At 46.9% G+C, this 26850-nt stretch overlaps 1 protein-coding gene and 1 long non-coding RNA gene across 2 annotated transcripts in view; one reads left to right on the forward strand and one right to left on the reverse strand.

The window, feature by feature from the left end:
- Window positions 1-1305: 1305 nt before the first annotated feature.
- LOC119402128 (uncharacterized) lies at window positions 1306-21855 on the reverse strand. Its single transcript, XR_005185638.2, has 3 exons — window positions 21731-21855; window positions 2023-2121; window positions 1306-1840 (listed from the first exon to the last, which is right to left on the reverse strand). It is a non-coding gene; the product is annotated as an uncharacterized LOC119402128 (long non-coding RNA).
- Window positions 4584-26850, forward strand: part of LOC119402127 (bestrophin-4) — a 30436-nt gene continuing 8169 nt past the window's right edge. Inside the window, exons 1-7 of the mRNA XM_037669249.2 lie at window positions 4584-4937; window positions 14324-14930; window positions 15665-15799; window positions 18606-18772; window positions 21781-21935; window positions 23660-23881; window positions 24816-24896. Coding sequence (XP_037525177.1) covers window positions 14752-14930; window positions 15665-15799; window positions 18606-18772; window positions 21781-21935; window positions 23660-23881; window positions 24816-24896 — 939 coding nt within the window. The 5' untranslated portion in view covers window positions 4584-4937; window positions 14324-14751. The remainder of the gene's footprint in view (window positions 4938-14323; window positions 14931-15664; window positions 15800-18605; window positions 18773-21780; window positions 21936-23659; window positions 23882-24815; window positions 24897-26850) is intronic.

Raw genomic sequence — 26850 nt, forward strand, 5'->3', positions numbered from 1 at the left:
GCTGGTTCTTGACTACGTGCTTGGTAAGGTAGCGATGCAGGATGCGACGTCACAAAGACATGGTGGCCCGCGCAGTCAAACGCATAATACGGGAACTCGCTAACCATCTTTAAAATTTTGTTTTCAGGAAAACTAAATGGCTTGCAATCGTGTAGTTCGGCACAGGTCATAGGGTACCAAGGAGAACATAGTGAAAATTTTATTGGGATCCATGGACCTAGGGATCTCGCCTGAAAAATCGTCGATGGAACAAAGGGGCTGCTTGAGGGGATTAAAACACGGCGAACAGGGAATGCCACAGGAACCAATATTTCCTAAGAGTACTTGGGCTGTTGCTGCCCTGACATGTGTCACTCTGCACACCCTCAGAGCGAGACTGCATTTACTAAGCATTCGCGAATTGTCGCTCACTCTGAGCGTCCACAGTACACGCTTAAAAGCCTGCATTTGGATGCGCTACACTACTTGGGTACCCTATACGCTTCGCGACGCAGTGAAGCTGCTTGAATTTTTTGTAGCGTTAGCTACACTTGCCTAGCCGGAGCCGATTTCGCGTCGATCCTCATGAGCCGTGCTGCGCATGCGCGAGGATCAGTGATGTCACACAGCTGGATCAGCGGAGCCGGCATCTCACGCGCTCGCCGCCACCGCCGCGCGCGGCTCGCCACTGCTGGTCTGCGCGTTCGGGAGGAGTGGCGTCGTAGCCGCGGCAGACACTCGGCGCTGCTGGTCTGCGCATCCGAGAGGAGTGACATCGTAGCCATGGCAGACACACTGGCGCCGGCGCGCGCGCAACTATTCGCCTTCGCTGTGCAGTCGCCATCTGACACTGCGCGGGAGCGGCTTGATAGCGCCTCTGGCTGGCGTTTGCAGGTGGGTAACGTCATGGTGGAGAGTGCAAATGCTGCTCGACGGCGCAGAAGAGCCGAGAAGCTTATCTCATCGGATCCCGAAGTAGTTGGCTGGCAATTAGCGGTTCAGCGTACGAAGAATGAACAGAAGGAGGCTAATAATCCTAGACAATATGGAAAGCTAAGAATAATCAGCTGAACTTTGCTAACGCTACGTATATATCCTGGTACCGTGGCATAGCCGAGCTAAGCCACTGCAAATTTTTAGGGGCGAAGCTCCTCTTAGTCTAACCTTGTCACGTCTCCCTTGTCAGGCGTAACCACCTATGCAAACTGTCCACTACTTTCTCTTTGTAAACATCCCACTACGATCCATCACCGATCCATTACTTCACCGACCATAAAGCCGTTATAATGAAGGGGGAACGGAAGCCACCTTTGCAAACATCCCACTACGACCCATCACCGATCCATCACTTCACCGACCATAAAGCCGTTATAATGAAGGGGGAACGGAAGCCACGTCTAGCTACCACTTACGATTAATAAAATTTCTTGTATAAATATATACAGTGTTTGTCACGTCTTTGATGTACTGGGCTATCGCTTTGATTACTGCTGGGCGAAACCACTGAAGATTTCACGGTGTAACCATGATTGCTTCAGGAGCTTCGCCCAAGCTGTTCATCATTCACCCGTGGATATGCTGTGAATTATTTTTTTCTTCGTAACTTTCAATTTTCTACGTTAGCGTGCAGTAGCGGGAAATGGAGTGTTTTGTGAGCCCAGCGCGAGCTTTCTCCGAACAGCTTCATGAGCGCGTGCAATTTTAATTGGACGACCACGAGGTCCCGCAGAATACGGGCGATGTCTCTTCCGTCCGGATGATTTCCAAGAACTGAGCCCAAGCACCATTCTCGCGCGTAAGCCTTGTCGCGGAGTTCGCATTAGCCGCCGTTGTCCACATACTCGGAACCCAGCTTTGCGTCCTGAAAAAAAGTACAACAAGAAAACAAATAAATGCACGGCAGTTCCTCGTGTTCTTCGCTACCGCGCTACAGTCTACAGCCTGACATTATTTGTCTGCGGGTATGTGGAACATACCTGGTCACTCGCAATGCATACTGCATTCGCAACCTTCGTGCACGAGCGGCGGCGAAGAGGAAATTACCTTAATTATCCATTATCCGCGAGAACATCCACTCCGTGTCATGCACAATTCACTGAGACGACGGTGAGTCGGCACCATACCATCCCCGAGTCCGAGATCCTGCGATTTCTACAGCAAAATATTATCGGAGTCCTTTCAGAGAAATATGGTATATTACTTAGCTAATTGGTGTTCCATCTCTTTAAGTGGACGGAATATATTTGACTCCCTTGGCCGACGGAATGAAAAGGTCAGTAACTGTATCGTAAATTTGCTGAGAGGAGCTAGGGGTCGCTTTCTGACAGTTAGTCCAGACAAAACAGGGAGTTTCAGTTTGTCCGCAAACTTCTTTGCGTTAGCGTTATACTGGATACCGTAGGCGTAAACGTGAGAGGCCGGATAGCCTTACAATTATTTGTTTACAATTACAATTGTCAGTTGTTCCGCAAACTTCATTGCGTTAGCGTTATACCGGATGCGTAAACGTGAGAGGCCGGATAGGCTTATAATAATTTGTTTACAATTACAATTTTCAGTTTGTCCGCAAACTCTTTGCGTTAGCGTTATACCGGATACCGTAGGCGTAAACGTGAGAGGTCGGATAGGCTTACAATAATTTCTTTACAATTACAATGTTCAGTTTGTCCGCAAACTTCATTGCGTTAGCGTTATACCGGATACGTCGTAGGCGTAAACGTGAGAGGCCGGATAGCCTTACAATAATTTGTTTACAATTACAATTTCTTCCTGAAATAAAATTAGCTGCGAGTCTAGCAAGTGTCGTGCTTTTTTTGTACCCTTTGTTCTTGTCAAAAGTGCGTTACTTCACCTATACGGTATGATGAGCCTTACAAAACTTGGTTTGACATTTCAGTCGCCCATGAGTCACCGACCAACCACCCCAGTCTCGACCTTCCCGTAAACCTATAGTCTACAGATTGGCTGCAGATTCTGCAAACGGCAAGCAGACTTCTTTGTATAACTTACGTGCATGCAAGAAGACTGGCGGATCTGCAGACGTCACTGAAGCGTAGAAACAATTTCAACTGCGTATTTTGTGGCGACGAGGTATCACGGAGGAGTAAGGCACAAACCCTACAGTCGTGAAAAAGGTCACGGTGCATAAAATTGATCCTCTATGCAGAGGGAAGCGCGATCGGTATAGAGACCGAGTTTGATAAGACCTGAGTTAATGAGAGCAGGCAATCCGGATGCAGTCGGGCGGTCAGCGGAGCGTGGGGACCTTGGAGAAGGCCTACGACCCCTATAGTAGACCCGACAACGCTCCGATGATGACAGCCCGCTGCATGTACGGGGAAATTATCTGTGCCCGCTAAGTTGGGTGATGCCCACGCGCGGTTCATCCGATACTCCGCTTCTCGCTGTCGCTCGGTGTTACGTCACGTCCGTTGCACTCACTTCCACATTGATAATCCTCATGAGGCCACGAGGAACGGTCCTAGTACTTCTTCTGGCATCCAGAGAGCCTTGGTTACGGGTTTGTGACCTCATATGTCCCCGCGTCTAGCCAGTAAGATGGGTTATAAACGAAAGAGACAACAAGTAAAGAAAATAAGCATGGAACGGCCAATTGCGAGGGATCTCCGATATGCCTCCCTCGCAGTAGCAGGAACACACAAAGTGCACGCAATCGACAAAAACGCCTGTCATAAGGGCACTCTCATTTATGCATTCGGTAAATGCTCGAATTCATTTACAGTTTGAGCGAAGCGCAATTAGGAGACCGTGTTTCAAACTCGCTGTAACGAGACTTTTTCTGCTCAACTCTCGATATACCACGTGCAGTTCTAACATGTAAAAATTATTCAGGGCTCTTCATCATGATTTTAACTGATTGATAATAATGAGCTTGCGTTTGCTGCTTGAAAAAATAAAGGGTGCAAGGCGAAAAAAAAAATGTATTGCGGGATAACAGATAGATGGGCAAGATGGTTTGGGTTCATAATGATGGAATGGCAGCGTTAGAACGTATACAAAAGGAATGTGAAGACAGGACATGCTCTGTACTCTTCTTCTCGTTAATTTTGTATTCGTTCTAGCACTGCCTTTCACCATAACGAAAAAAAAAATCTGTTAATACGGGCATACGAAAAAAAAAATGTGGCAATGTGGTTAATGTAGTACCTACAGAAATGCTGTTTCCTCATTTCTGCAAGGCGAAATATGAAATTCACATCCACATCCGTGACACATATATAGGGAAGTCCAAAAGGCTTCATTTTAGGCCACCCCATACTGAGTGCGCGCTGCTGTGCCTGAGCGCCCCTTTTCCTTTTTTGATCCGCAGTGTGCGCGCATTTCGTGAAGCGTGCAGTACGAGCGACACGTTGCCCGGATCAATTCCGATTAACGCTGACCTCAACCTCCTCTCCCTCACTTTTTTCTCCTCTCTCGGAGTCGTAGCCACGTGCCCACATGCGAGCGACCGTTGGCCGTCCTCGGCCTTGAAAGACGCCTAGCGCCATCTGTCGCGATCTCGGCTACCAAACGCACCAAGCGGTAGACTTGGCAACAGGCCCGCATAAAAACCACCCCTCCTCGGCAGCTGGCTCGCAATCGCGCCTCTCCGCCGTTCAGGGCTGACGCAAGGACTCGGCGGTTTTTCCTTCGCGTAGCGTTGAAAGGCGCTCCACCGTTAACGCCGGCGGCCGATCTTTTAAAACACAGCACTGAGCTTTTTATCGAAGCGAGTGGCTCGCAGGCTAGTTCTTTAGACATACAAGGCTGACAAAAAAAAAAGGAGACCCAGGGTCCATTGACAGGGCCCACCATTCTCGAAAAGTCCGCCAACCCCGCCGCGCCGCCGTAGGTTCGGTGTTTTCCGATTTTCGAATCGGAAAAAACCGCACCTCACCGGGGCAAATGGTGCCCTCAACAGCGACGAGCTGCCTGCAACGCTGGAACAACTTTGCCCGGTGAGTCGATCTCATCTTTGTAATCTCCTTCGCGATTTCTTGTTTCATGCATTGAGCGACTGCGTGGCGATATGCCGGGCTGGCTTAAATCTCTCTTCTTTTATTTTTTTCTTAAGCTATAGAAAGATGTATCGCTATGTACCAGAGATCCTCGTTTGCATCGACGCCGCGAGATGGGCAAATCTCTATCAACTTTTACATCTTAGGTGCGCTTACAACGTTGCATAAGAGAGACGCCGCATCCGATTTGAAACGGAAATCGACCCGTTACTTGGTCCAATCGCGGCCGAAGATTATTGACGGGGACGTGCACAAGAAATTGACTCAGCTGCCAGAAACAGCAGAGGCTTCTGTGGCAGACTTTCTTGTGGTTAACCACCATACTAGCCAACTGTACCGCAGCGCTTCGTGATACAGTACACAGCACAGCAATGGCAGCTCGATCATCAGCATCGCATATGTACCGCCATGCTAGCAGTGCGCGGCAGTGCATCGCGATACTGTTGTCTCACACTACGGGACGATATATGTATATATTTTTTTTCTTTTTCCGGAAAACGTAGCGGTGGATATCTGCGGATATACATTGCGACATCGCCTCCGTACCGAGCGTTGAATTTCGATTTTTTCAGCGTGCGCTTCTGTTACAAAGTACACACGTACAAATACCGTAAGGGCGCTGACGTAGTGCCCGACCGGCGCGTTCTGATACGTCGATCGCTGCGTGACATCAGTGGCGGCCCCTCTCCCAAATCGATATTTTATAGCGCGACACGCCTGCTACTGTTCTGCCGCGCTTGACATTTTCGCAGGTGTTGATGTGCTTCGAAATGTCACGCTGAAAATCGCGGCTTAAATAACGTTGTCTCCGCGTAAGCGTTACAAGCGTCTTCGGTGACGGCTGCCTCTCTGCATGCAGGGGTGTTGCCACTGCGTCAAGAACTGCAGTAACCCAGTTCTAAGCCTAAGCCGGCTCTCCGGGCTATGCAGTTGTACTACGACTGCGAGCGGCCGTACAAAAGCAGCGTGCAGCAGAGTCAAAACGGGATCGTCAGATTTCTCCCTCCCATTTTTTTTGTTCTGTTTTGTTTTATTCGACCACCATCACCACTCACTCTCGCAGTCGCGCCTATCCGGTCGGAACCAGTTTCCGCCGCCGCACAGCAGTGCTGTGCGCGAGGCTCGCAGTGACAGTTTCGTTTTCGCGCAGTCGACGTTTGCTGGGGACAAGAATGGAAAAAAAAAAAAAAAAAAAGAAATGTCAGGCGGACTCTGAGGTGGCAGGGCGGAAGCATGACGCAGACGGAGCCACGTTGTGCGTCGTACGTCACGTTGCTTGTATCTGTTGTGCCGGGTTCAAATCCAGATCGCTACGCATTACTTAGTACGTTCTTGTTTTTTATTGGCCGGTTATTCGTAAGAGGAAGAGCGCCATGGCAGAATGTCACCTTCGTTTCATACCTGGGAGCTGCGCTTCTCCTTGCATCTCAAGGCGCAGCGGCGAAGCCGACACATTTTTTTTTTTACACCGAAGTTTTGGCTAGGAGGCAGGGGCTCCGGAAGTATATCTGATGTGTGGGGGCGACGACGTCTGTGGGCTGATATATATATATATATATATATATATATATATATATATATATATATATATATATATATATATATATATAATGTGTGTGTGTGTATGTGTGTGCGCGCGCGTGTGTGTGATAGTGGAGTTGTATTTATCACGAATGAGGACGAGGTTTACGATTACCAATATGACGAGACTGCCAAGTGAAATTACTTTCTGAAGTATTTCTCGGCTGCCGGGAGAGTAGACACTCCCTATCTAGTTCGCTCACAGTACCCTCGGTCATTTTTTGTTGTGTTTTGTGCCTCACCCGGAGCCTGTAACGGCCAGATCGATGACGCTGATATGCCATCTTATGAAGCCACCATAACATGTTTACGTGAAACATCAAACACGAAATCTTGAGCTGTATTAGCAGAAAAAGAAGTATCGTTGTAGCTTACCGCTTCATTGAAGCCGACAGTGAAGTCAATGTTCTTTGTCCGCCTTCTCTCCCGAGGTAGTGAACATGTGCATATAGATGTTTTCTTGTGTAACTTTCCCGTAAACGAACAGGGGCATTGAAGAATGCGTGCAGTTTGGTTGGGTGTGAAAAGATGACTTATTAGTGGAAATATTTGTAAGCAAATCCGAATATCTCTTACTCAATTTCTCTCGCCCCATATTCTGTGCTGAAGCGATGTCGTCACGAATCTCATTGCTCTCAGCGAATTAGAAGGTGCGATGATACGTCACCACGTGTGCGGATGACTGCTGCATAGCCGTGGCTTTCGTGATTGCCGCGATGGATGTGCTTGCAGACTTTGAACCTCGCAGCGAAGATCTCGCCATGGAAGCAGGATTGCATTTCAGCGAGTCTGAAATGATCCCCGTGCTCTCGCGGCAGCTCCTTCTGGCAGCAACCGACGGAAGGCGAAGCCTCGTTTTCGTCGCCGGCAAGCGAGGCGTCCAGTTGCCGAATACTGTCTGTGTACACACGTATTTCATTTTTTTTTTGTTTTTATGAATGGCGATTTCCTTTGGGAGAAGTGGCAGTGAGGAGATGCGAGGCAGAGCACTGGCCATGCAGGGCCGCTCAATCCGCCCATGGAATGCGGCACGCATCCGAAGAGCAGGCAGAAGGGTGCCAGTGAAGAGAAATGTACCATGTGATCAAAACCATCGAAGCCCCGTGTGAAATCTGACGCAGAATCACTGCGAAGCTCGCTCGTATAAACGACGTCGACATCGCTGGGGTCAAACTACACCTGGCTGCCGCCATTATCTCCGCGCTCAGCGGCAGAAGCAAAATCAAAATGAGTGAGGAGGATACCACGATGAATAGTTCTTGTTCGATGAATCGCGGGCGGACTGCGATTGTGAACACTACGAGAAAGTTGAAGGCGCGTTATATCCTTCAGTTAAATTTCGCTATTTTCTCTCTTGCTAAATCTCAGTTCACAGTAAGAATGACATGAATGGGATCGTAATAAGATAATTTGCCGTTACACTTCTACTTCGTGTATCTGTTTAGAATTATTGTGCCCAAGGCCCACCACTGGGGCCACGGGCGCTGCAGTCGTTGTGACGTGTTACGTTGGACCACATGATGCCACCTTGCTTCACCGTCACGGAATAAACTTTCATTGCGCGCTACAAGGATAAGAGTAGACGAGGGAAGAACGATACGGGCAGCACAAACATTATTATCGCTTATTATTCGTTCTTTCCTCGTCCACTCTTATCCTTGTAGCGCGCAAAGTTTACACGATATACCACCAACTGCCCCCATCCTGGCTCTTCTGCTTCACGGAACCTTGCTCAGACGATGGGAAGCCAACGGCCCGAGGGCGTTTTTATTTTCTTTGAGTTTCCCCCTTCAATCAGCCTCATTTCACAACCAGGTCATGTGCACTGACATCTAGAAACAAGAGCTTGGAAAGCATGGCCAATGTTTTCGGCGACATGGTGCTCTGGTGCTGTGTTCACAATGAATGCACCACGCACGCAAATGAGCAGGGTGTAATTTCATACAGTTTTATCTCAATAATAACGGCCATCACTATACATGGCTCAAAAAGCTTAGAAAAGGCAATGAACCGAAGTCCGGCGCACATGTTTGCAGCAAGCACTACTGCGAAGGCGACTTTCTCTGCCTACTAGGAGCGCGAATGTTGATTTGGTAAGCAACAATGGGTTCACACGTCAGACTTAACCCTTTCAGTGCAGACGTCCACACCTTGAAGTCTTTTTAAAAATTACTCCATATAGTCAACCCCCATCCTACGCGCGCTGATCGGGGAACATGTCGTTGGGAAAGTACCGATACATAGAGAAAAAATGAGGAGAGGGAACGCACTTTGATAGAAAAAAGTAGTCTGTGAACGAGTTTCTGGCTTGAAAAAGAAATGAGAAAGAAAGCTTGCAGGAAAACCTATAATTAGTTCTTTTTTTTTTAAATCGCCAATTCGTCCCGGCGTCTGCCCACGTAAGCTCGCCGTATACTTGGAGGCTGACATGCCTGATGAGTTCAAGATGGTAAAGTTCTCGATCGCAACCCTTGAGCAGCAAGACTGTGGGCCACGTTTTTCCTGTCCGATTTTCACTACGGTCATTACGTGTGGAAGAACCAAGATGGTCTGGGCAGAACCGGAAGAAAACGAACATTTTAAGGGACAAGTTCAGTGGCGAAGCCAGTAGGAGGTTTGGGGGTTTATCCCCCACCGCCCTGAATTTATTACAGTTTATATGTTTATATATACGTGGACCCATACAAACACGCGCAAGAAGATAGATAAAGGAACCCTCATAAATAAGTTTCTGGCTACGCCTCTGGGTAGGTTCATGGTTAAAATCTTGCTTATGTGGGATTAGGCCTACACCAAGGAGGTTACAACCTCCTTGGCTGACACCGACTTTTTTTATCTGATTGCTTTTCATCGGCTTGAATAGGAGCAAGGAAAATGCAGAGACCGAGAGGCATCCTAAATTCGTGGCGCTGAGACGTGCTCCTGCAAGGGCTAATAGAGCGTCAGCCTTTACCTACTGGAGAACCACTTCAGGACCGAAGATACGTTGAGCCAGACGAAAGCAGGCAGTGCTGTTTACGCAGACAAAGCACCGACAAATAGAGTGTCAGAAAAGTCACAGGCTTCCAGAAAATTGTGTTTCGTCTGTTGAAGGAAGGGAGCACAAGGAGCCTCAAGCACCCCGGTTCCGGAGCCCCTGCTAGGAGGTGTGAAAACGTGGAGGTCCGTGAGTGCGCGGAAACTATAACAGTATATTTCAGCAAGTTACGGAAACACGGCACGGAATTACCGCACCGCTTCTCCTTTCTCGCTCGTTGTGAATTATCCGCTCCCAGTTCCAGTGACATCGTCCCCCGAACGACAGGTTCCTCGTTAACAATCTGAGAGACAATAATAAGGCGTGACAACCCCATAGTGATTTTTGAAAAATAAAAAAAAAAGCATTCGTGGTGTTGGGGTGCCTTCCTTGGAATGAAGAGCGGCAAAAGCACAACAAGCGAGAAAGGTGGGAAAAAATGCATTTTATGCTAAAAAAACTCTAATGAGGAAGCAATACTAGCCTCGAAGAGTCTACGCGCTTGCATCGGTTTCTATTCAGGTTTTCACGGCATATATACTTCGGGATGATACCCGCCGCAGCATGAATCGCTACCCATGAAATCCTTTAGGTGTTCTTAATATTCTTTAAGCGAACGTCACCAAACGCAAAGTTTGAAGCACGCTTCTCTTAAATGTGGTAATAAAGAAATCAAAAACCATATCAGAAGACACTTCGATAGATCCCAGCTCGTGAAAAACACCGGAGCCGCGCATAGGCGGTGACTTCGTTTTTAAATTTGTGCTGCTTAACGTGTGGCGCCGGGCAAACCGAGTTGCTAGCGTGGTGCCCAGAAAACAAAATTGCTCCGCTAGATTGCGTTCACGTTGCGTGTGCTGAATAACTGAGCATACGCGGCGAGATTTCGCGAGAGCTACCGTGCAGAGTCGCGCCGATAACACAGTTGTGTCTCAGCCAATCGGCGGCCGATATCTGCGATCGCGATAGGGTGGCTAATCGCGAGCCTGCGCGGGGAGCGGCGTTCCCGATTGGCTGGTTCCCGTGGCGCGTTGGGCCAATCGCAGTACTCGTACGGTGTGTGACGGGTAGTGGCAGAGCTTTCCGTGTTTTGTAACTGCTGCTATTAGATAACAATGAGCTTTGGCGAATAAGAAATTACATCGGCGCGGAGAAATCGTTGTTCCCGGCAACCACTGCAGTGGTTTCGATCAGGACTGCTGCATCTAAATGTAAAAAAATATTGTCAACGAACTGAAGGGAACAGTTTCTTATACATAGTTTTCAAATGTCATTGACGTCACCGTGGTCGCCATCTTGGAGTACTAGCTGGTTGAGGTGCTGCGTAAACTCTTACTCGAACGCGCGGAGAAAGAAACGGTGACATCAGGTTAGTGTCGGTGCCCCCTCGCGTTCCTTTGTGTTCCCCCTTGGCGCGGCTGGGGAACGGAAGAAAGCGAGGAGAGCACAAAAGAACGCGAGGACCGAATGACTGTTTGTTTCCTACCCCGCACTGACACTCTCTAATGAGATAAAAAGTCACAGTGGCCGCCATGTTGAGGTACCAAGCGCAGAGAACCTGTCTGTGACGTCACGTGAAAACCATGTATTTGAAGGCTATCAGCTGTCGATAAAATTTATGAAAATGGCAAATCTTTTAAGAAGCAAGTTCACATCTTTCTACATTCCAAGTGAAAATGATGCCGCACTTATGTAAACTTTGATGCACCTTACACGCCGTCCGGAAATGTAAATTAACTCTAGTTTGTGCATATATAACAAAGCTAGTTTGTTTACGACGGTAATTCGTGCCTTCTGCAAAGCCCTCGAATATGTATGAACTGAGCGTTATCTGATTGGCTCGAGCGCTATAGATGCTGCGACGAGGGGCGTAGCCAGAAATCTTTTTCGGGGGGGGGGGGGGGGGTTCAACGATACCTTATGTATGTTCGTGCGTGCGTTTGTATGTGTGCATGCCTATATACGCAAGCAAAACTGAAAAATTTCGGGGGGGGGTTTGAACCCCCCCCAACCCCCCCTTGGCTACGCCCCTGGCTGCGACAGATGCGGTGTATAAAAGTCTGGCATCTGTGCTGTGGTACAAAGTCATTATTTTTTTGTAACTCCGTGCTTCTGTTTGCTTTTTACTTTCTCCTTCTATGCATTTTTTGCACAGGATTCGAAACTCACTAGATGAAACATTTTTTACACTATTTAGTCAGTGTACGCATAGGCGTGCGCACTGGGGGGGCAGGGGGGGGGCGCCCCTCCTATTCACCTAAGAGGGGGGAGGCGCAAAGTCAGCCCCACACATTGACATAATAGGGAGGGGGGCGCTGCAACTCGGGGAGGGGGGACGCAATGTCAGCGCCATACATTGACGTAATTGGGAGGGGGGGCGCTGAGACGAACCTTCGCCCCCCGTGACGGGGAACCCTGCGCACGCCTATGAGTGTACGTATCATAACAACTGCAACTCTTTCGGGGAATAGCATGCCCGAAAGATTTGCAGTAATTATTTTAACGCTTGACGCCTTAAAATTGTGCATTCAGAGTCCTTGGAAGCATGCGTCGACACCGAGACGTAAATGCGATCGCAACATCTTCCGCGAAGCAGTCGAGTGTGGCACGTGCGCAGGGTTACCCCGTTATTACACACGCAAAACGTCAACTCGGCTCTGGGCACGCTCCAGCAGAGAGATACGACGGCGCACAGATTAGCATCTACACGAAGCAATCTATCGTGAAGCGGTTCGTTGATTGCTCTCTACAACCGATCATTATGGCCAGTACACGTGCCTGTATCGAGGTCTCAAGATGCGGAACATCCCCCCCCCCCCCAACCACACGACTGTCTTTGGGAAAGGCCCACTGTACGTACAAGTGCTCACAACAGGCAGGTTTAGAATAGGGTGCGCAAAGCGTTAGCGTTCGCTGCCCCTGCGCATGCGCCGTATGCTATCCTCTTGGGTATACCCACGTTAGGTTAGGGAAATAGCGCATCGTACCCAACGGACGCCATATTTGCGTACCCTGTTCTAGTCCTGCCTGCTGCGTTCGCGCCTTCGTTGTTGCCACCGGCGTTGTCGCCTGCGTAGAATGAGTGCGGTGGATTAGAGATCAGATAACGAAGTGGACGCACCGCCGACTTCGCGCCCAGTCGCTTCGGTGGGCCGGATGAAAGGGCAGCTTCTGTGTGTATGTATATGCCCTGATCTGAGTATTACGTAAGCGTCAAGCTAGAGGCACCATGAATCCCACCAGCGTCAAGCTGGTGGGATTCATGTTGCCAGCGTTCCGAGACGCCATGGCAAGCTACATCTCCTCTACACAGCACGAATTGGCTTGCGTGCTGCATCGCACCATGACCAGCGTGCGCAGAAACGCAGCTTGAAAGGCAGATTGAGAGGGGGGGGGGGAGGGGACTATCCAGGTCCCATGTCCAGAAAGAGTTCAGCCAGTAAATGGGGATATTAAAAGCTTTTAGACGGCAAGGAGAGGGAAGAGGGAGGCAGCGCATACATCTGCACCACACAAACACTGCTGCTGTGTTTGTGTGTTATCATATTGTGCAGTTTCAAAGAAAATAAAAACAACACTAAGTGGCTCTTCAAAGAAAATAAAAAGAACACCAAGTGGCTCTAAGATAAATTATAGAAGTGTATTCTCACTGCTCGAGATATTTATTGATCACTACATTTCTCTTAGGAAGTAGCTGGTGTTGGAGTGAACAGCAGAGCTTTTTTTTTTCCTTTGAAGGTCACCATGGAACCGTGTCTGTTCATGACTATACGTAATGCCTATATGACTATAGGCATTATGGAATACCAACTAGCCCACTCCGACACCTTGCTTCAGGATATACAATTTGGCTTTCTTTAAAATGGGAGGAGCAACTGCATTAGGCACCACACTGCTTCATTTTTGAGGGCTGAGAATATCACTAGAGCTGGCCGCCACTATGAAGAATTGCATCGCGATAGCATGGATACTTAGGTGAGCTAGTTGGTACTGCATATATTGTAAGAAATTGAGTGCGAAAAATATGACACACGAAGAGATTAACAAGCATGTGCACTCGTGTGTTAGTTTCGTACTCTCTCAGCTTTCCTGCATTATAAATTCATTAAAAAGCCACAAGGAAGCTGCTTTATTTATAAAGCGACTATTAACGTGGCTTCAGGTGCAGCTCCATCTATTTGCATTCTATTAGACAAGGAACGACAACATGAGCCTTTCTAGTTCTAGTCATTAACAAGCCTGTCTCTGGAGATTTCTTTGAAGCATGGTGCTGCCTTTGAAGAGTTTGTAACTGACGAAGGTAAATGAATGAGTATCTTATCTTCGTCTCATGCAACATTTACACATGCTATGCTCCTTGTTGCACATGATACTGACTCTGTCACACCAGTGTTACACCTGTGTAGGTGTGACTGCAGCAACAAAATGTGACGCTCGGCACATGTGCCTGTTACACCAGTGTTACCTACTACCTACTCTGTTACACCAGTGTTACCTAATACCCATTCTGTTACACCAGTGTTACACCTGTGTAGTGTGACTGCAGCAACAAAATGTGACACTCGGCACATGTGGCTGTCTAACAACGCATTCTCACATCGTAGTGTTCGTGTTTTTCTAGCCATAAGTCTATCAGTATATCATCCGCATAACTACATTGTAGCCACCCTCAGCTGCCATGTGCTCGCACTTATTCGTGGTTGTCGTTTTATTTTTGTCCTGGTTGCAGGGTGAGCTAGGGCCGTGCGGCACCTAGTTGATAAGAGCAGCTAGGCCATTTAGAAGCGACGCTTCGCCTCCTCATCCAGCCTTCACAAACAGAAGCGGCAGACCCACAGCTGCCGTGCAACGTTAGAGGCACCAAGGTTGCCCGACTCCTGTTTGTGCTGCAGCGAGTGCCGGCCGGCTCGGAGCAAGAGCCGTCGGCAACCAGTGCTGCCCTTCTGTTGGGGATTCCCGGCTCCTCCTAATTCGTCGGGAATACGGTGGACCCCACAGAAACAGTCTCGGGGAAGTGCATCTGAGGCACTCACTCCTCTTAAACTACGTGTCGTGCCACGGCCTCCTTTCCCGAGCTTAAACTGACCCAGGCTGTGTCGGTGTAGAACTCTTGGAAGACTCCTTCAAGACTCCTAAGAGTAGCTCTAGCCCTCCACCATGACGATCACGTACTCGCTGAACGTCTCGGAGGCCAGGCTGTGCGGCTTCGCCAAGCTGCTGCTGCGATGGCGTGGCAGCATCTACAAGCTCCTCTACCGGGAGATGATCATCTTCTGCACCCTGTACTTTGGCCTGAGCGCCCTCTACCGGCACATACTCAACGATCACCAAAAAGCGTGAGTGGTCTTAGTGATTCTGTAGGCACACGAGGTTTCTGTAGCAGTAGCTTTTACCATTCAAACTTTTCTTAGGAAAATTGCAAGAAGGGGGTGCAAAAATCTTACGTCTTGAATATATGAATAAGTACCTTTACTCTTGTTAAAAATCCAAATAGTATTAAATTTATTTTCCATTGAATTCCTTGAAATGTTCGATTATGGCAAATCCATTGGGCAAATCTACATGCAGATTTGCTATTAGTAATATTACTGAAGATTTATTGCACTGTAAGAAGGCTTACAAGTAAGGTCCGCCAGCTGCTTCAATTATGTATTCATTATAAGCATGCCAATAATTAGCACACACCAATAATGGAGTTGGTACGTTGTCCAAAGCCATGCTGCAAAACCCACGTTTGTTAGCTATAAACAAAACCTCATGGCTGAAATTTCACTCATTTTCTTTCCTTTTGTCCAAATGTCGACATTACTTTCTCAGAAGATACTGTGTAGCTTGTCTTGTAGCTTTTCTAATTTCAGAACCAATGCCAGTTGCTGGCAGATTAGGCCACCCTAAATGTCCATTCTTAGATGCATTATAAAGCATGCTTGTTATTTCGACTGCCAATGGTAAAAGTGTACTCGGATAAGCACCGACACAGAAACAGATACATCGACTGTGCTGAAGATGTAAAGAGGCGATTACCAGCTTTAACAAAATTTGGCATCTTCCTTTTGTTTTTTTCTGACAGTGTCTTTGAAAGCCTGGCCAAGTACTGCGAAAAGTTCACGGACCTGATCCCGCTCTCATTCGTGCTCGGCTTCTACGTATCCATCGTTGTTGGCCGCTGGTGGCAGCAGTACATGAATGTGCCCTGGCCCGACAAGTGAGTGCAACACTTGCTATGGCAGGCTAATTATAAATATTCTATGGTGCCCTGAACCACAGTCATTGATACCCATGGACTTCAAAATGGTGGTTAGTCAGTCTCGTCGATACAAAAGACACACCAGAGTAAATACAGTAAACTTTCGGAGCATGGAAACCTCTTAAGTGGAATTGCTGCTTAAATTGAACAACCGCCTCAAATGTGATTGGTTTCAAACTTGAATTATGCACCACTGTTCATCTCTCAATAAATAGAACTCCTGTTAAACGGAACATGGTTTCCTGATCCCTCCAGGTTCCATTTAAGAAGTCTGCTGTAGCATAAAAACAGGACTGTGCACATATGTCAGGCATTCCTTCAGTCTCAATCCCATTTTTGCGCTCTTTGCGTTAGTAATATTGATGGGTTTGCCATGGACCACAATGCGTCTGCTACAAACCATGACGTGCACTCATCTGAAGAGAGCCAGAAAGATGGAAGGAAACGCAGCGAGGTTAACTAGGGCTTGTCCAGTTCGCTACCCTACATTTGGAGAGGTGGATGGGGGAGGGAGAAAGAAAGGACATGAGTCTAGATTGTTCACAGGTATGGTGCAAATGAGTTACACACAGATTACATAATGTGTGCTTTGTTTATGTACTATAAGCCTGCTTTATTAGCTTGCTTATTTTCTTATACGCTTGCTTTATTCTTTCCACCATGTTTTATATATAGAAATACATGCAGTATAGAAGACATTAATAATCATCTGTGCATCATCTGAACGACTGTGCACAAACTAAACTAATCTACAACTAAACTTCATTTGAGCACCCATTACCATAACAATCAATAACAGATCTCCACACTGCCCTTGTCCATGTACCATCAAAGACATGTCTAGTTGGCGCAAGAAATAGAAGTACAGCTCATCACTGACCTTTTGTTAGCATTACAAGTGACAATGTGCCTGCCAAGCTTACTAGTTTGCGAATCAGTACTTTCTGGTTGAGAAACAACTCTTAAATCATGGGAACACTGCCAACACTGCGTGCCATGCATACAGGGTCCAGTGGCGTGATCAACAGCTGTTTCTCAGCTCACGTGCCCTGCGAAGTAAACAGCAAAGTCAGTGATTCTGAGGAACTTCTACGCGCAGTTATCGTGCCAACTGAGACAGGTCACGGAGGAGTCTAGTGCCCTGTTCCAAGAAATCAAACAGTGGGGGAGACATGCTAAAAATGCCAGGAGGCAGCTGAGAGCAGCATCTAATTCTGTCTGCCTATCACTGGGCCATTTCTGATGTGAATGGGCAGGTGTGTTTGTAAGCAGCTGTTAACGCTCCTTTTCAATGAGAAAACTCTTGCGCCACTAACTCGTATTCAAAATGGCTTTGAACCACGAGTAATTATTAACCAAGTAATGAGTTAACACATCCTAGTTGTATATGCTCATGTAAAATGCTAGTGGCGAATTGAGTACCTCAAACTGACAGCAGTGGTGGCCGAGTGGTTACAAAGCCCACCTACAATGTGAGAGGTACTAAGTTGGATTCCCAGTGCCATTGGGCCCCCACTAGTTTTTGTAATGGAGACAGAGGTACCCTAGTCTGGTGCTCGGTGCTGTGAGTACTCATTTCTCAAGAAGGTGGCCTCTCCTTTCCTTTGTGTTCTTTCACTCCACTTTCCCCTCCCTCAACGATGCTGAGCCAAGCCCCGTTATGGGTTGCAGAAATCAGTGTCTATCTTATCCTCAGTAATGCGTTCTGGCAGGCTAGTTGGCTGCTGCGCTCGTGATGTTCTCTGTGTTTTCTTACTTGTGTCCCAGTCATTCCGTGCAGATTAAAAACTTCTTATCCTCAAACCAATACTACCTCAATCAATGTAATTGGATGTCCACAACATTTTTTTTAAACTTGAAGACCTGACGTCAAGTTGCAAACACCAAAATAAAATCACAACTTTACTTGTTAGTACAATGACTTTAAGAGGTCCAAGTAAGATTACAGCAAAGATGAACGAATCATGACTCCATAATTAAAACATGTTTTGAAGCAGGCATTCACAGCTTTTATGCAGATCATATCTGTTACTACAGGATATTTGCTGTAGACTGTTGACATTTTAGAACTATTCTGTGAAGGCATGACACCACCAACACCACATTAACGTACCATATCAACATCGTTATCATCACATTGTCCATAGCAGATCAGTGATGGATGACTGCGGATGTGTTCCAGGCATAAAAGCAGTGCTAATGTTAGCACACTAGCGCAACAACATTTGTCAGCCAGTGGCTTACAAATGTTGTGTGCTGCCCTCTACTGTTTTGATGCATCTACGCTGCCATGCCAAACTTTTGCAAGTTTCTTGTACTTGTACGTGCACCATAACCTTTGCACTGTCGATACCAGGGCAGCCGCAACAGAAATGTTTAAATCAGTCAATCAATCTTTGGTTATTCGTGAACAAATACATACAAGCATACAAAGCTTATTCAGAAAGGTGCCCCCTAGAACGTGCCTGGCTAAAAGAACACTTTAGCTATATGAAACTGACACCTTAGTTGACAACCTCCTTGCTCTGTACTATTACTAAAATGCAAAAAAGACGGCTACCATCGAGGAAGAATTAAAGACGAAATAGAAAAGGGTGTCTAAATTATGTCTTAAATTCTTCCTCGATGGTACGCGTCTTTTTTGTATTTCAGTAAGCATGTACCAACTAGCCCAACAACAGGTTGTGCTTGCTCTGTCTTCACTGGAATGATGTTATCAAATGTGTACTAGTTTTCACACGACATTAATCCCTTTGTGTTACAGAGCGGTGATGGCCATAGCAGCGTACGTGAACGGCACTGACGAGCGTGGCCGCGTAATCCGGCGCACGATGGCCCGCTACCTGTCTCTCCTGTCGGCGCTCACTTTCCAAGCCATCAGCACGGCGGTCAAGAAACGCTTCCCAACACTCGACCACATGGAGGAAGCCGGTGAGCACTCCTGGTATTTTCTTGCACAACATACGTCTTTCTTATTCTAACCCTTCGCGACAGAGCATTCTCATTGGGAGACGCGACTTAGTTTTGCCATTTCTGTGCACTATTGGCAAAGAAGTGATCGCAAACACTGAGCATTCCTGGCGCCTGAAGTTCCTTTATAACACTTCTGGTTGGAATATTTTGCTACACACGATCACTTTGGTGAAGGCAGTACCGTGTTTTAACGATACGATGGACGTGGGCTATTTCGGTAGGAATTTCAAAGTATCTTTTTTTTTTTTACCTTTTTAGGAATGCTTGCGGCCGGAAGATAACTATTGCATGTAATATGAGTGGGTCGTCAAATTTGGTTTATGAAGAAACATAGCATGACTGACTGTACAGTAATTAGATCATTATTTACGTTGTCCACAGTTGCTGTACAACGCGTGCACACTCAGCCTTGCAATTTATTTTAACGCTTCCACTTGCTTTAAATTTGATCTACAGAACCTTGGCATGAAATTATGCGTATTTCACGCATTTATAGACAGTCAATCATAATGCCTGTCGCAAAGGGCTAATGTTTCAAAACAGTCAACATGTACCGACTTGCCCAATCTTCTAATGTGGAAGTAAACTGGAGTATCAGATGCAGTTTCTTGGTCAGCATTAACATAAACATTTTCCAAGCTAGAGTAGTAAGAGAAGGCTATGTAAACCTTTAACGAAGATAACATATACACTAGAACATTAGCTAATTTTGAAAAACATGTACAGGTTGTGTAACAACACCTACTGTATTCATTCACATAACACCAGCATCTGGATTATGTTGGCTATCTGTTCTTGTAACGATGCAACAAAATAAAATGTGTACTACCATGTGTGTTCTTTACATGATTGAATGCCATGCATGCTATAGCAGTCCAAGGAATTTGCTACAATGTTATTTTATTTTACTTGAACACTTTTGGTCTACTACATGTAGAGATGCAGAGGAGTAATCCAGATGAATGCTCTTTTTCCTTGAAGACACATTAAGAAAACGAACCCAAGGCACAAGTCACGCTGACGGCTGAAGCGCACCCTACTGGGACTGATGTCATGCAGTCAGCACTCGATGTAGCATCAAGTCATGGAATGCTGTTTTACTTTGGCAGTTAGCTGTTTTTAGGTGCCAGTGCCTCAAAGAAATTGCAGGAATAGGTACATACCTTATGTGACAGTTGGCACACTACAATTTTCCTTATTAGCTTAGAATCTCTAAATGTTAGCATTGGCTAATGAGCTCGTGTTTGTGACGTGACACATGAGTACTCTTGCCGTGCCTCGTGACGTGCCATTTGATGCATGAAATTTATGCGAAGCATTGTCTTATACGAGCCACCCAACCGGAAAATACATTGTCTCACTTTCACTATAGCATACCTATCATGAGGCTTGTTTGTCTACGAGAGTCTACCTGCATTTGTATTTATCTAATGATAGGTATGCAAGCCCATTTAGTCGTGCAATTTTCAGGTGGTGGCATTAGCAGGAGCACTTAACAATTGCTAGTTGCGAAAATTTATGTAGGCAGAACATGGTTATTCCTATGTGTAAACAGATAAGATGTACACCAATACAGAGTAGCTCCATCCTCTGCTGTATGCTATCTTGCACATGCTGTCAGCATCCTAAGCAGGAATTTGTACATCCATTTCCTTGGTTTATCTGAATCTTTCAATGCACAATGATGCGCACTCACAATGAGTGGTCAATCTGGCATCAAAATCATTAACAGCAGGCTCTGTAGCGTTATGTATGCACATTTAACTCTCCTACCCAACTGCACACAATGAGCAGAAACGAGAAACTGTTATCAAGCAAGACAGTTTAACTCAAGCTGGTATTTCAGGAATCCTGTCAATTTCCAGTGGGTAATGGCATCTAAGAACTTTACACAAAAGATAAGCCCATCACCCTTTTAAAGGAGACTGAAGCATGAAGTTTATGACTTCTCTTGTTGCAATGCAGGCAGATATTGCACTTCTACGAAACAAAACTTGACAGTTTTAACAAGTTAAAATAGACACAGTGTATCTACGAGTGTGCAAATTTATTTTCAAGATAACGCTTAACTCACCCATGATAGGTAGCAAATGCGTGTTATCCTCAATGTTGCCATATGCACATTCCAACATCAATGGCATGGTCATTGGTGCAAAAATAACATAATCTCAATCTTCTAGATATCAATCTCAATCAATCTAACCAACTCAATAACTTTACTCGCAAAAACATTACACCAAGGCATACAGACGTTTGTGATTGCAGTTTGACTGCTCTGTGACATCACCTACGCACAAGTACATTTCGTTCGCTATGATTACACATCTCCTAACAACTGCATTTCATTTCCCATGCTACTGCATTGGGAAAACTGCAAGTGAGCTCGGGTTAAAACTTCTTTTTTGATGTGCATCCTATGACTGGTAGTGGATCACATATAGTTGTGTTGAGCTCAGGTGACATCCACTTTTATGCAACAAGGGTACCACCAGCTAGGTGTACCTTCACAAGCACGCACATCGATGCCTGTGCCTCGCACAACTAATCAAAGTCAGGGCAGTGAAGCTCACGCAACTTTCACACCAGGTTTGTCCCTTTCAAGAATTACAGAAGGATGTTAAAAGATTCTAGTGAATTACAACAGGTAAAAATTTGTCTTATTAATACCTATTGTCAGGCCTTAAGCTTAATGATGCCATGACTGTTGCAAACTGCACGCTCAGTTTTCTCTATGAACAGGTGAGTCGTTGAATGTGCTTGCACACAACGCACAAATGTTGATTGCACTTCTTTGCATAACGAGCGAGTACCACAGACACAGCTAAAGTAAAGCAATAGCAGGCATATGTCTAGGGTATATGTCTCTTACTGGTAAAGGCACATGCTTGTTGGTGGGTTGAGGTTACAGATCCTTACCAAATCATGTGACAGATGACTCACAATGGCTGAATTTTGCTTTCCGGCAGGCCTGATGACCAAGGAGGAGCGGCGCGTGTACGACTCAATCCCGGTGTCCCACGGCAAGTGGTGGGTGCCGGCACAGTGGTTCGTCGCGCTGGCCGTCCGCGCCCGCAAGGAAGGACGCATCAAGGACGACATCCTGCTCAAGCATCTGCTCCAGGTGTGGACAATGACTTAAGAAAGATAAACAGAGACTGGCTGTGAATGGTCGAGCGAGAGAAACTTTTTGCCGTGCCAAACCCCTAACGCTGCCTTCTTGGGGGGGGCCACTCATCTCCCCCCTCCGAACACCACTTCCCCCCCAGCCGTGGCAGGGGGCACCCCTCATCCTCTTCCCCCAACCCAGGGTCAGCGTTGGTTTCACGTGTCCTACCTGCCTCTTTGTCCACCACAGCTTGCCATCATGATGCCTCCCCTCCCGATGATCATCTGACTGAAGATGTTGCTCTGCAGAGGCTGTGAAAGCAAGAGGGCGAGAGAAAGAGAGAGAGTGGTGTAAGCAACAACTGCTCAGCCGGTTACCAGGGATCTCTTGAGCGGTGATGTCCCTGGTAAATGGAACTCTGTGGTTCTGGGCCGGCTGCTTCCCAACAGGGCATCATGCCGATGGGAAGATGGTGGCTGGTGATGGGTCCGCGGCACTGCTGGGCTTCCTGGCAGGAACTCTGCTGGCTGTTGTTATCGTTGACGTGGAGGCTATAAGACAGGTAGAAAGAAAATTTACTTACGGGAATTATTTGACTCAAGTAAAACTTCTCTGGCCTGGTACTCTGAGAGACAAAGGGAACAAAGGACAAAGGGGATCAAAGACAAAGGGGAGGAAAGACAAAGGGGATCAAGGAAAAGGAGAAGGGGTCAAGGACAAAGGGGATCAAAGACAAAAGAGAGGAAAGATGGGATCAAAGACAAAGGGGAGAACGGACTGGTGCTAGGATCAGTGTGAGGAGTGACGAAAAGGACAAGCAAGAGAGGCATAGCCACCACAAGCTTTAGTCAGCATTGCGCTACATCACAGAACGTCAGGCTCTTTGGGGCACGTGGTTGCTACAGTCTAAATATGAATGCTGTGTTTAAATGTAGATGGAAGTAAACACTAAGGGCCGACAAGCCATAGCATTTACCCATTCATATATCATGCACTACTGATTCTAGTGTGCACTATGCCTCAATTTCTTTCCTAATGTTAATTATGGCACCGCGGGCTTGGTTGATCACCTGGCCTTCGACAAGTGCAGTTAGCCTAAAGCAGTGCTTCAAGCAGATCAGTAAGTATGTCCAACGTATAGTTCTCCACATCACTAGAAGAATGAGCATTTTATTTGGAATGGTAATTTCACATTTCGTCACTATTCTCTATAGTAAGTCCTTATTTATAAAGTTAGGAATGAAATACCCAGACGCCTTATCACAAAGTTCTGTTACTTTCTCAAATGAAGGGGAACAATACAGCATGACTTTGATGTCAAGCTTGAAACCATTGTTGTCCAAAAAATGGTTCATAGGTATGAAGTACATTCATTATGTGATCTGCACACGCTTACTGGAAATTTGCACATTTGATTTGCAGACATTACCGCTCTGCGCCATCTCAATTCTTGCTATGCATAGAGAATGGGCCGAGTTTTCTGCATTCTAAGGCAGGGTAATGCAGGCAGGGACTCACGCAGGGTCATTACGCTGTGAATAGCATCCATCAATCGATAGACAAAATAGCCAGCAGTGTTCTTTCCAGGGAGCTTCCTCCAGCTGCCCGGACCGCACTGTCCCGGCCACGCCGCTCTCGGTGGCGGGCGGTCTCTTTGCCCTCTGAAGTGACCGTCCACCTTCCCAGTGGCGCGCCAGTCGCTGACCGCCCCTTTCCTCTTCTCTCTCCCGCCCCCATAGGAGATGCACGAGTTTCGTGGCTGCTGCGGCATGCTGTACAGCTACGACTGGATCAGCATCCCCCTGGTTTATACGCAAGTGGTGACGCTGGCCATCTACACCTACTTCCTGGCCACAGTCATGGGCCGGCAGTATCTCAGTTCGTCCTCGGGCGATGAGATTGACCTGTACATCCCCGTCTTCACCATCCTGCAATTCTTCTTCTACATGGGCTGGTTAAAAGTGAGTGCGCTCGCACGTCACACCTTGGGATTTGTCAATGACAATGTGCTACTAGGCAACACAAATATAACGAAGAAGTGCAAGCAAACTTCTCAGTTTGTTCTTGTCTTGACGTGTCGTCTGTGTCCTTTCACTGATTTTTGCTACTCAGCATTGTGTTTCAGTCAGCAATATATGAGCAATTACTAACAAGACTCAACCTTATCTCTTCATTCCTAAGAAGGAAGTTTGACTAGCAGCCGCCTTTTAATCGTCCTCTTATTTCGTGCTCCACTGGTTTACATAGCTGTTACTAGGACCAGTAAGTGTTGGTAGAGTGCAAAAAAAGGTTGAGACAACGTATTGCACAAAGTGTTTTTGTCCGTGTTAATGTTCATCATTGCTTGTTTCGTCAGATGTGGTGGTGTCACAACTTCAAGGCATTTTTATTGTACCATTATTCTTTCATTCGTATAATTATCCTAAAATGCTGAATCTTCATGTTTGATCAGACTAGTTGATGATAAGAGCACTTAACCCCAGTAGGTGATGACACCATTAATAGACTTTTCTACAACAGAGGAGTCACGGTCGAAATAGCACACTGTGTGGTCATACCTGTTGACGCAAACGTATAAAATGGCACTGGACTCATTTGTAAGTACGCCTATGACTTGTATGAACAGTTCCTTGTTGTATCAGCATCATTGCTGTACCAACTGGCTCTAGAATCACCGAAAAGCGTACTGTAATAACTTATAGGCCATGTAAGGCCTTAATAGAAAGTAACATAATGAATGAAACGTACCAAATATGTATAACAATATCATCCCAGTGCACCGCCACAGTATAGTCCCATAACCATACCTTCGTGTATTTTAGCCCTATGTCTCATATGGGTGTTGTTCTATCGATGCCATTTCACATCAACAGCACAACCCTTTATGTATCGCAGGTGGCTGAACAACTTATAAACCCCTTTGGTGAAGACGATGACGATTTCGAACTGAACTGGTGCCTAGACAGAAACCTGCAGGTGTGGTGGCTCCTTCTCCTTTGTGGCATATGGCATTAGCGAGGCTTTTCTGTCATTTTGTGACGATATATATTGGCACTCTACATCAGCTTGTCTTGTGCAGTGTGAGGTAAGCTTTTGTTGGAAATGTTAACTGCGACATCGATGTAACACAGGGCCGTACCCAGGAATTTTTTTCGGGGGGGGTTTGCGTGTAGAACGGCTGCCATTTTTTAAGATTTATACTGGCTTATTTTCGTGAATAAAACAAGTACATCGCTTACTTGTAATAATTCGATGGTACTTTTCAATTATTTGTACCCAAATAAAGAAATTGGTATGTCAACCTCAAATTCTGGTTAAAGCAAGAAATAAGTTTGGACAATAGCACCACCAAAGCTGGGGACACCGCGACCAACGGCTCCTGATGAAGTAACACAATGTAACCGCGGTACAAAAACGGTATGTATGTGTTACAAGCTGCCACTCTAGCGTCGCCAGCGCAAAGTCGGCGGCGGGAATGGCAGCAGGTTAGGTCGTTCCGTACGTAAGCAGAGACAGTAAAGAGATCAGAGACGTGTGAGGGGAGGCGAACCAGAATGTGTAGGTGCCATGCCACTCACCTTCCTTGGGCATTGCCCAGTGGTAAAGGCGTCACTTTGCCCAGCGTTGAACGTAGAACAAAGGTCACTTGGAGTTGCACTGCGGCCACCATCATTTCCCGGCGGCGCATGGGTGTCCTGCTTGTGTTCGTTCTCAGGTGATTCATATAAACCGGTGCATTCTCCTGAGTCGCTACAGAAGTTCGGACGCGCTTGGCTTTCCACCAGTGCTGAGGAGGGCGAAGTTTTATCCTTCGAAGGAGGCGGTTCTTCTCCGTCCGCTTCATCGGTTCGAACTTTCTTGAAGTAAGACGCAAGACTCCTTTGCTTCGTTGTTGCAGAGTGTCTTTTCATTTTCCTGTGCACGCACACAGAAGTGGCCAGTGGCTCCAAAAAGACGTTTGCGACTGCTTCGACTGCCTGGCGTGAACGGCGGGCGATGTTTTCTTCCTCTCTTATCCACTTTACAGTGGCTAGAATGTAGAAGTGTGATGAACGCGCCGGCTCCCGCGTGGCGCATGTGTTTTCTGAACGCCGCTACAGCTGGTGTGCATGCAGGCCCATTATTGTACTCCAGCTGCAGCAAGCTGGGTTAACGCTACTTAAAGACCTTTCACAGAAGACTCCACGGGCACTGCATACTCCCCTTAATATACGTGAACCCCCAAGAATGCACTGCCGAAACATTTGCACTCCCCTGGTACAGTCCAGAAAGGAGGTGTTGCTCCGTTCCTGTGAAAAAGTCACCTTTTCACAGACGGCTCCCTGGGCGCCTGCATAATTCTCTCTGGGCTGCGCTAATTAAATAGCCGTGACCCCCCAAAAATGCACCTTGTAGGCTGTGACGTCAGCCTCTGTACTCCCGCGCGCAGCCCAGCTTGGCGGCGTTTTTTCTCTCCTGTGAAAGTTGACCGCTGGTGCCGGATTGTGTGCCGGCTGTATCCTCGCTTTGTGCGCTTTGTAGGGAGGCGCATATACCTTCTGTGTACAGAAGAGGTAGATGTCCTTGCGTGTGGTTAAGGTTGTTCGAAGTTGCTCGGATATGCCAGTCTTTTAGTAGATGTCATCTTCGATGATTCGTTCGGTGGCGAGGACTACAGTTTGAGAAAAGTTTACCCTGCAGCCTGCGTCCTCGGAATGCGCCGCTGAGTTTTTCCGCTTAGGGGTTTCGTTCCCTGGCAAATTTGCGCACGTCGTGTTGGTGTTGCCGTTGCTGTCGAACTGTTTACCTTCACAGAAGGAGACGCGCTTTTCGTAGGAACCCAAAGCCGACACGTGCGGTCCACACAGACGGATAACTTCTCCAGCGGCAATGCACAAGGAAAGCATCTGGAATCAATAAAGGAGCTGCTACGGGGTGAAAGACGAAAAAA

The sequence above is a fragment of the Rhipicephalus sanguineus genome, chromosome 8 (assembly GCF_013339695.2).
Source record: "Rhipicephalus sanguineus isolate Rsan-2018 chromosome 8, BIME_Rsan_1.4, whole genome shotgun sequence".
In the NCBI taxonomy this organism is placed as follows: domain Eukaryota; kingdom Metazoa; phylum Arthropoda; class Arachnida; order Ixodida; family Ixodidae; genus Rhipicephalus; species Rhipicephalus sanguineus.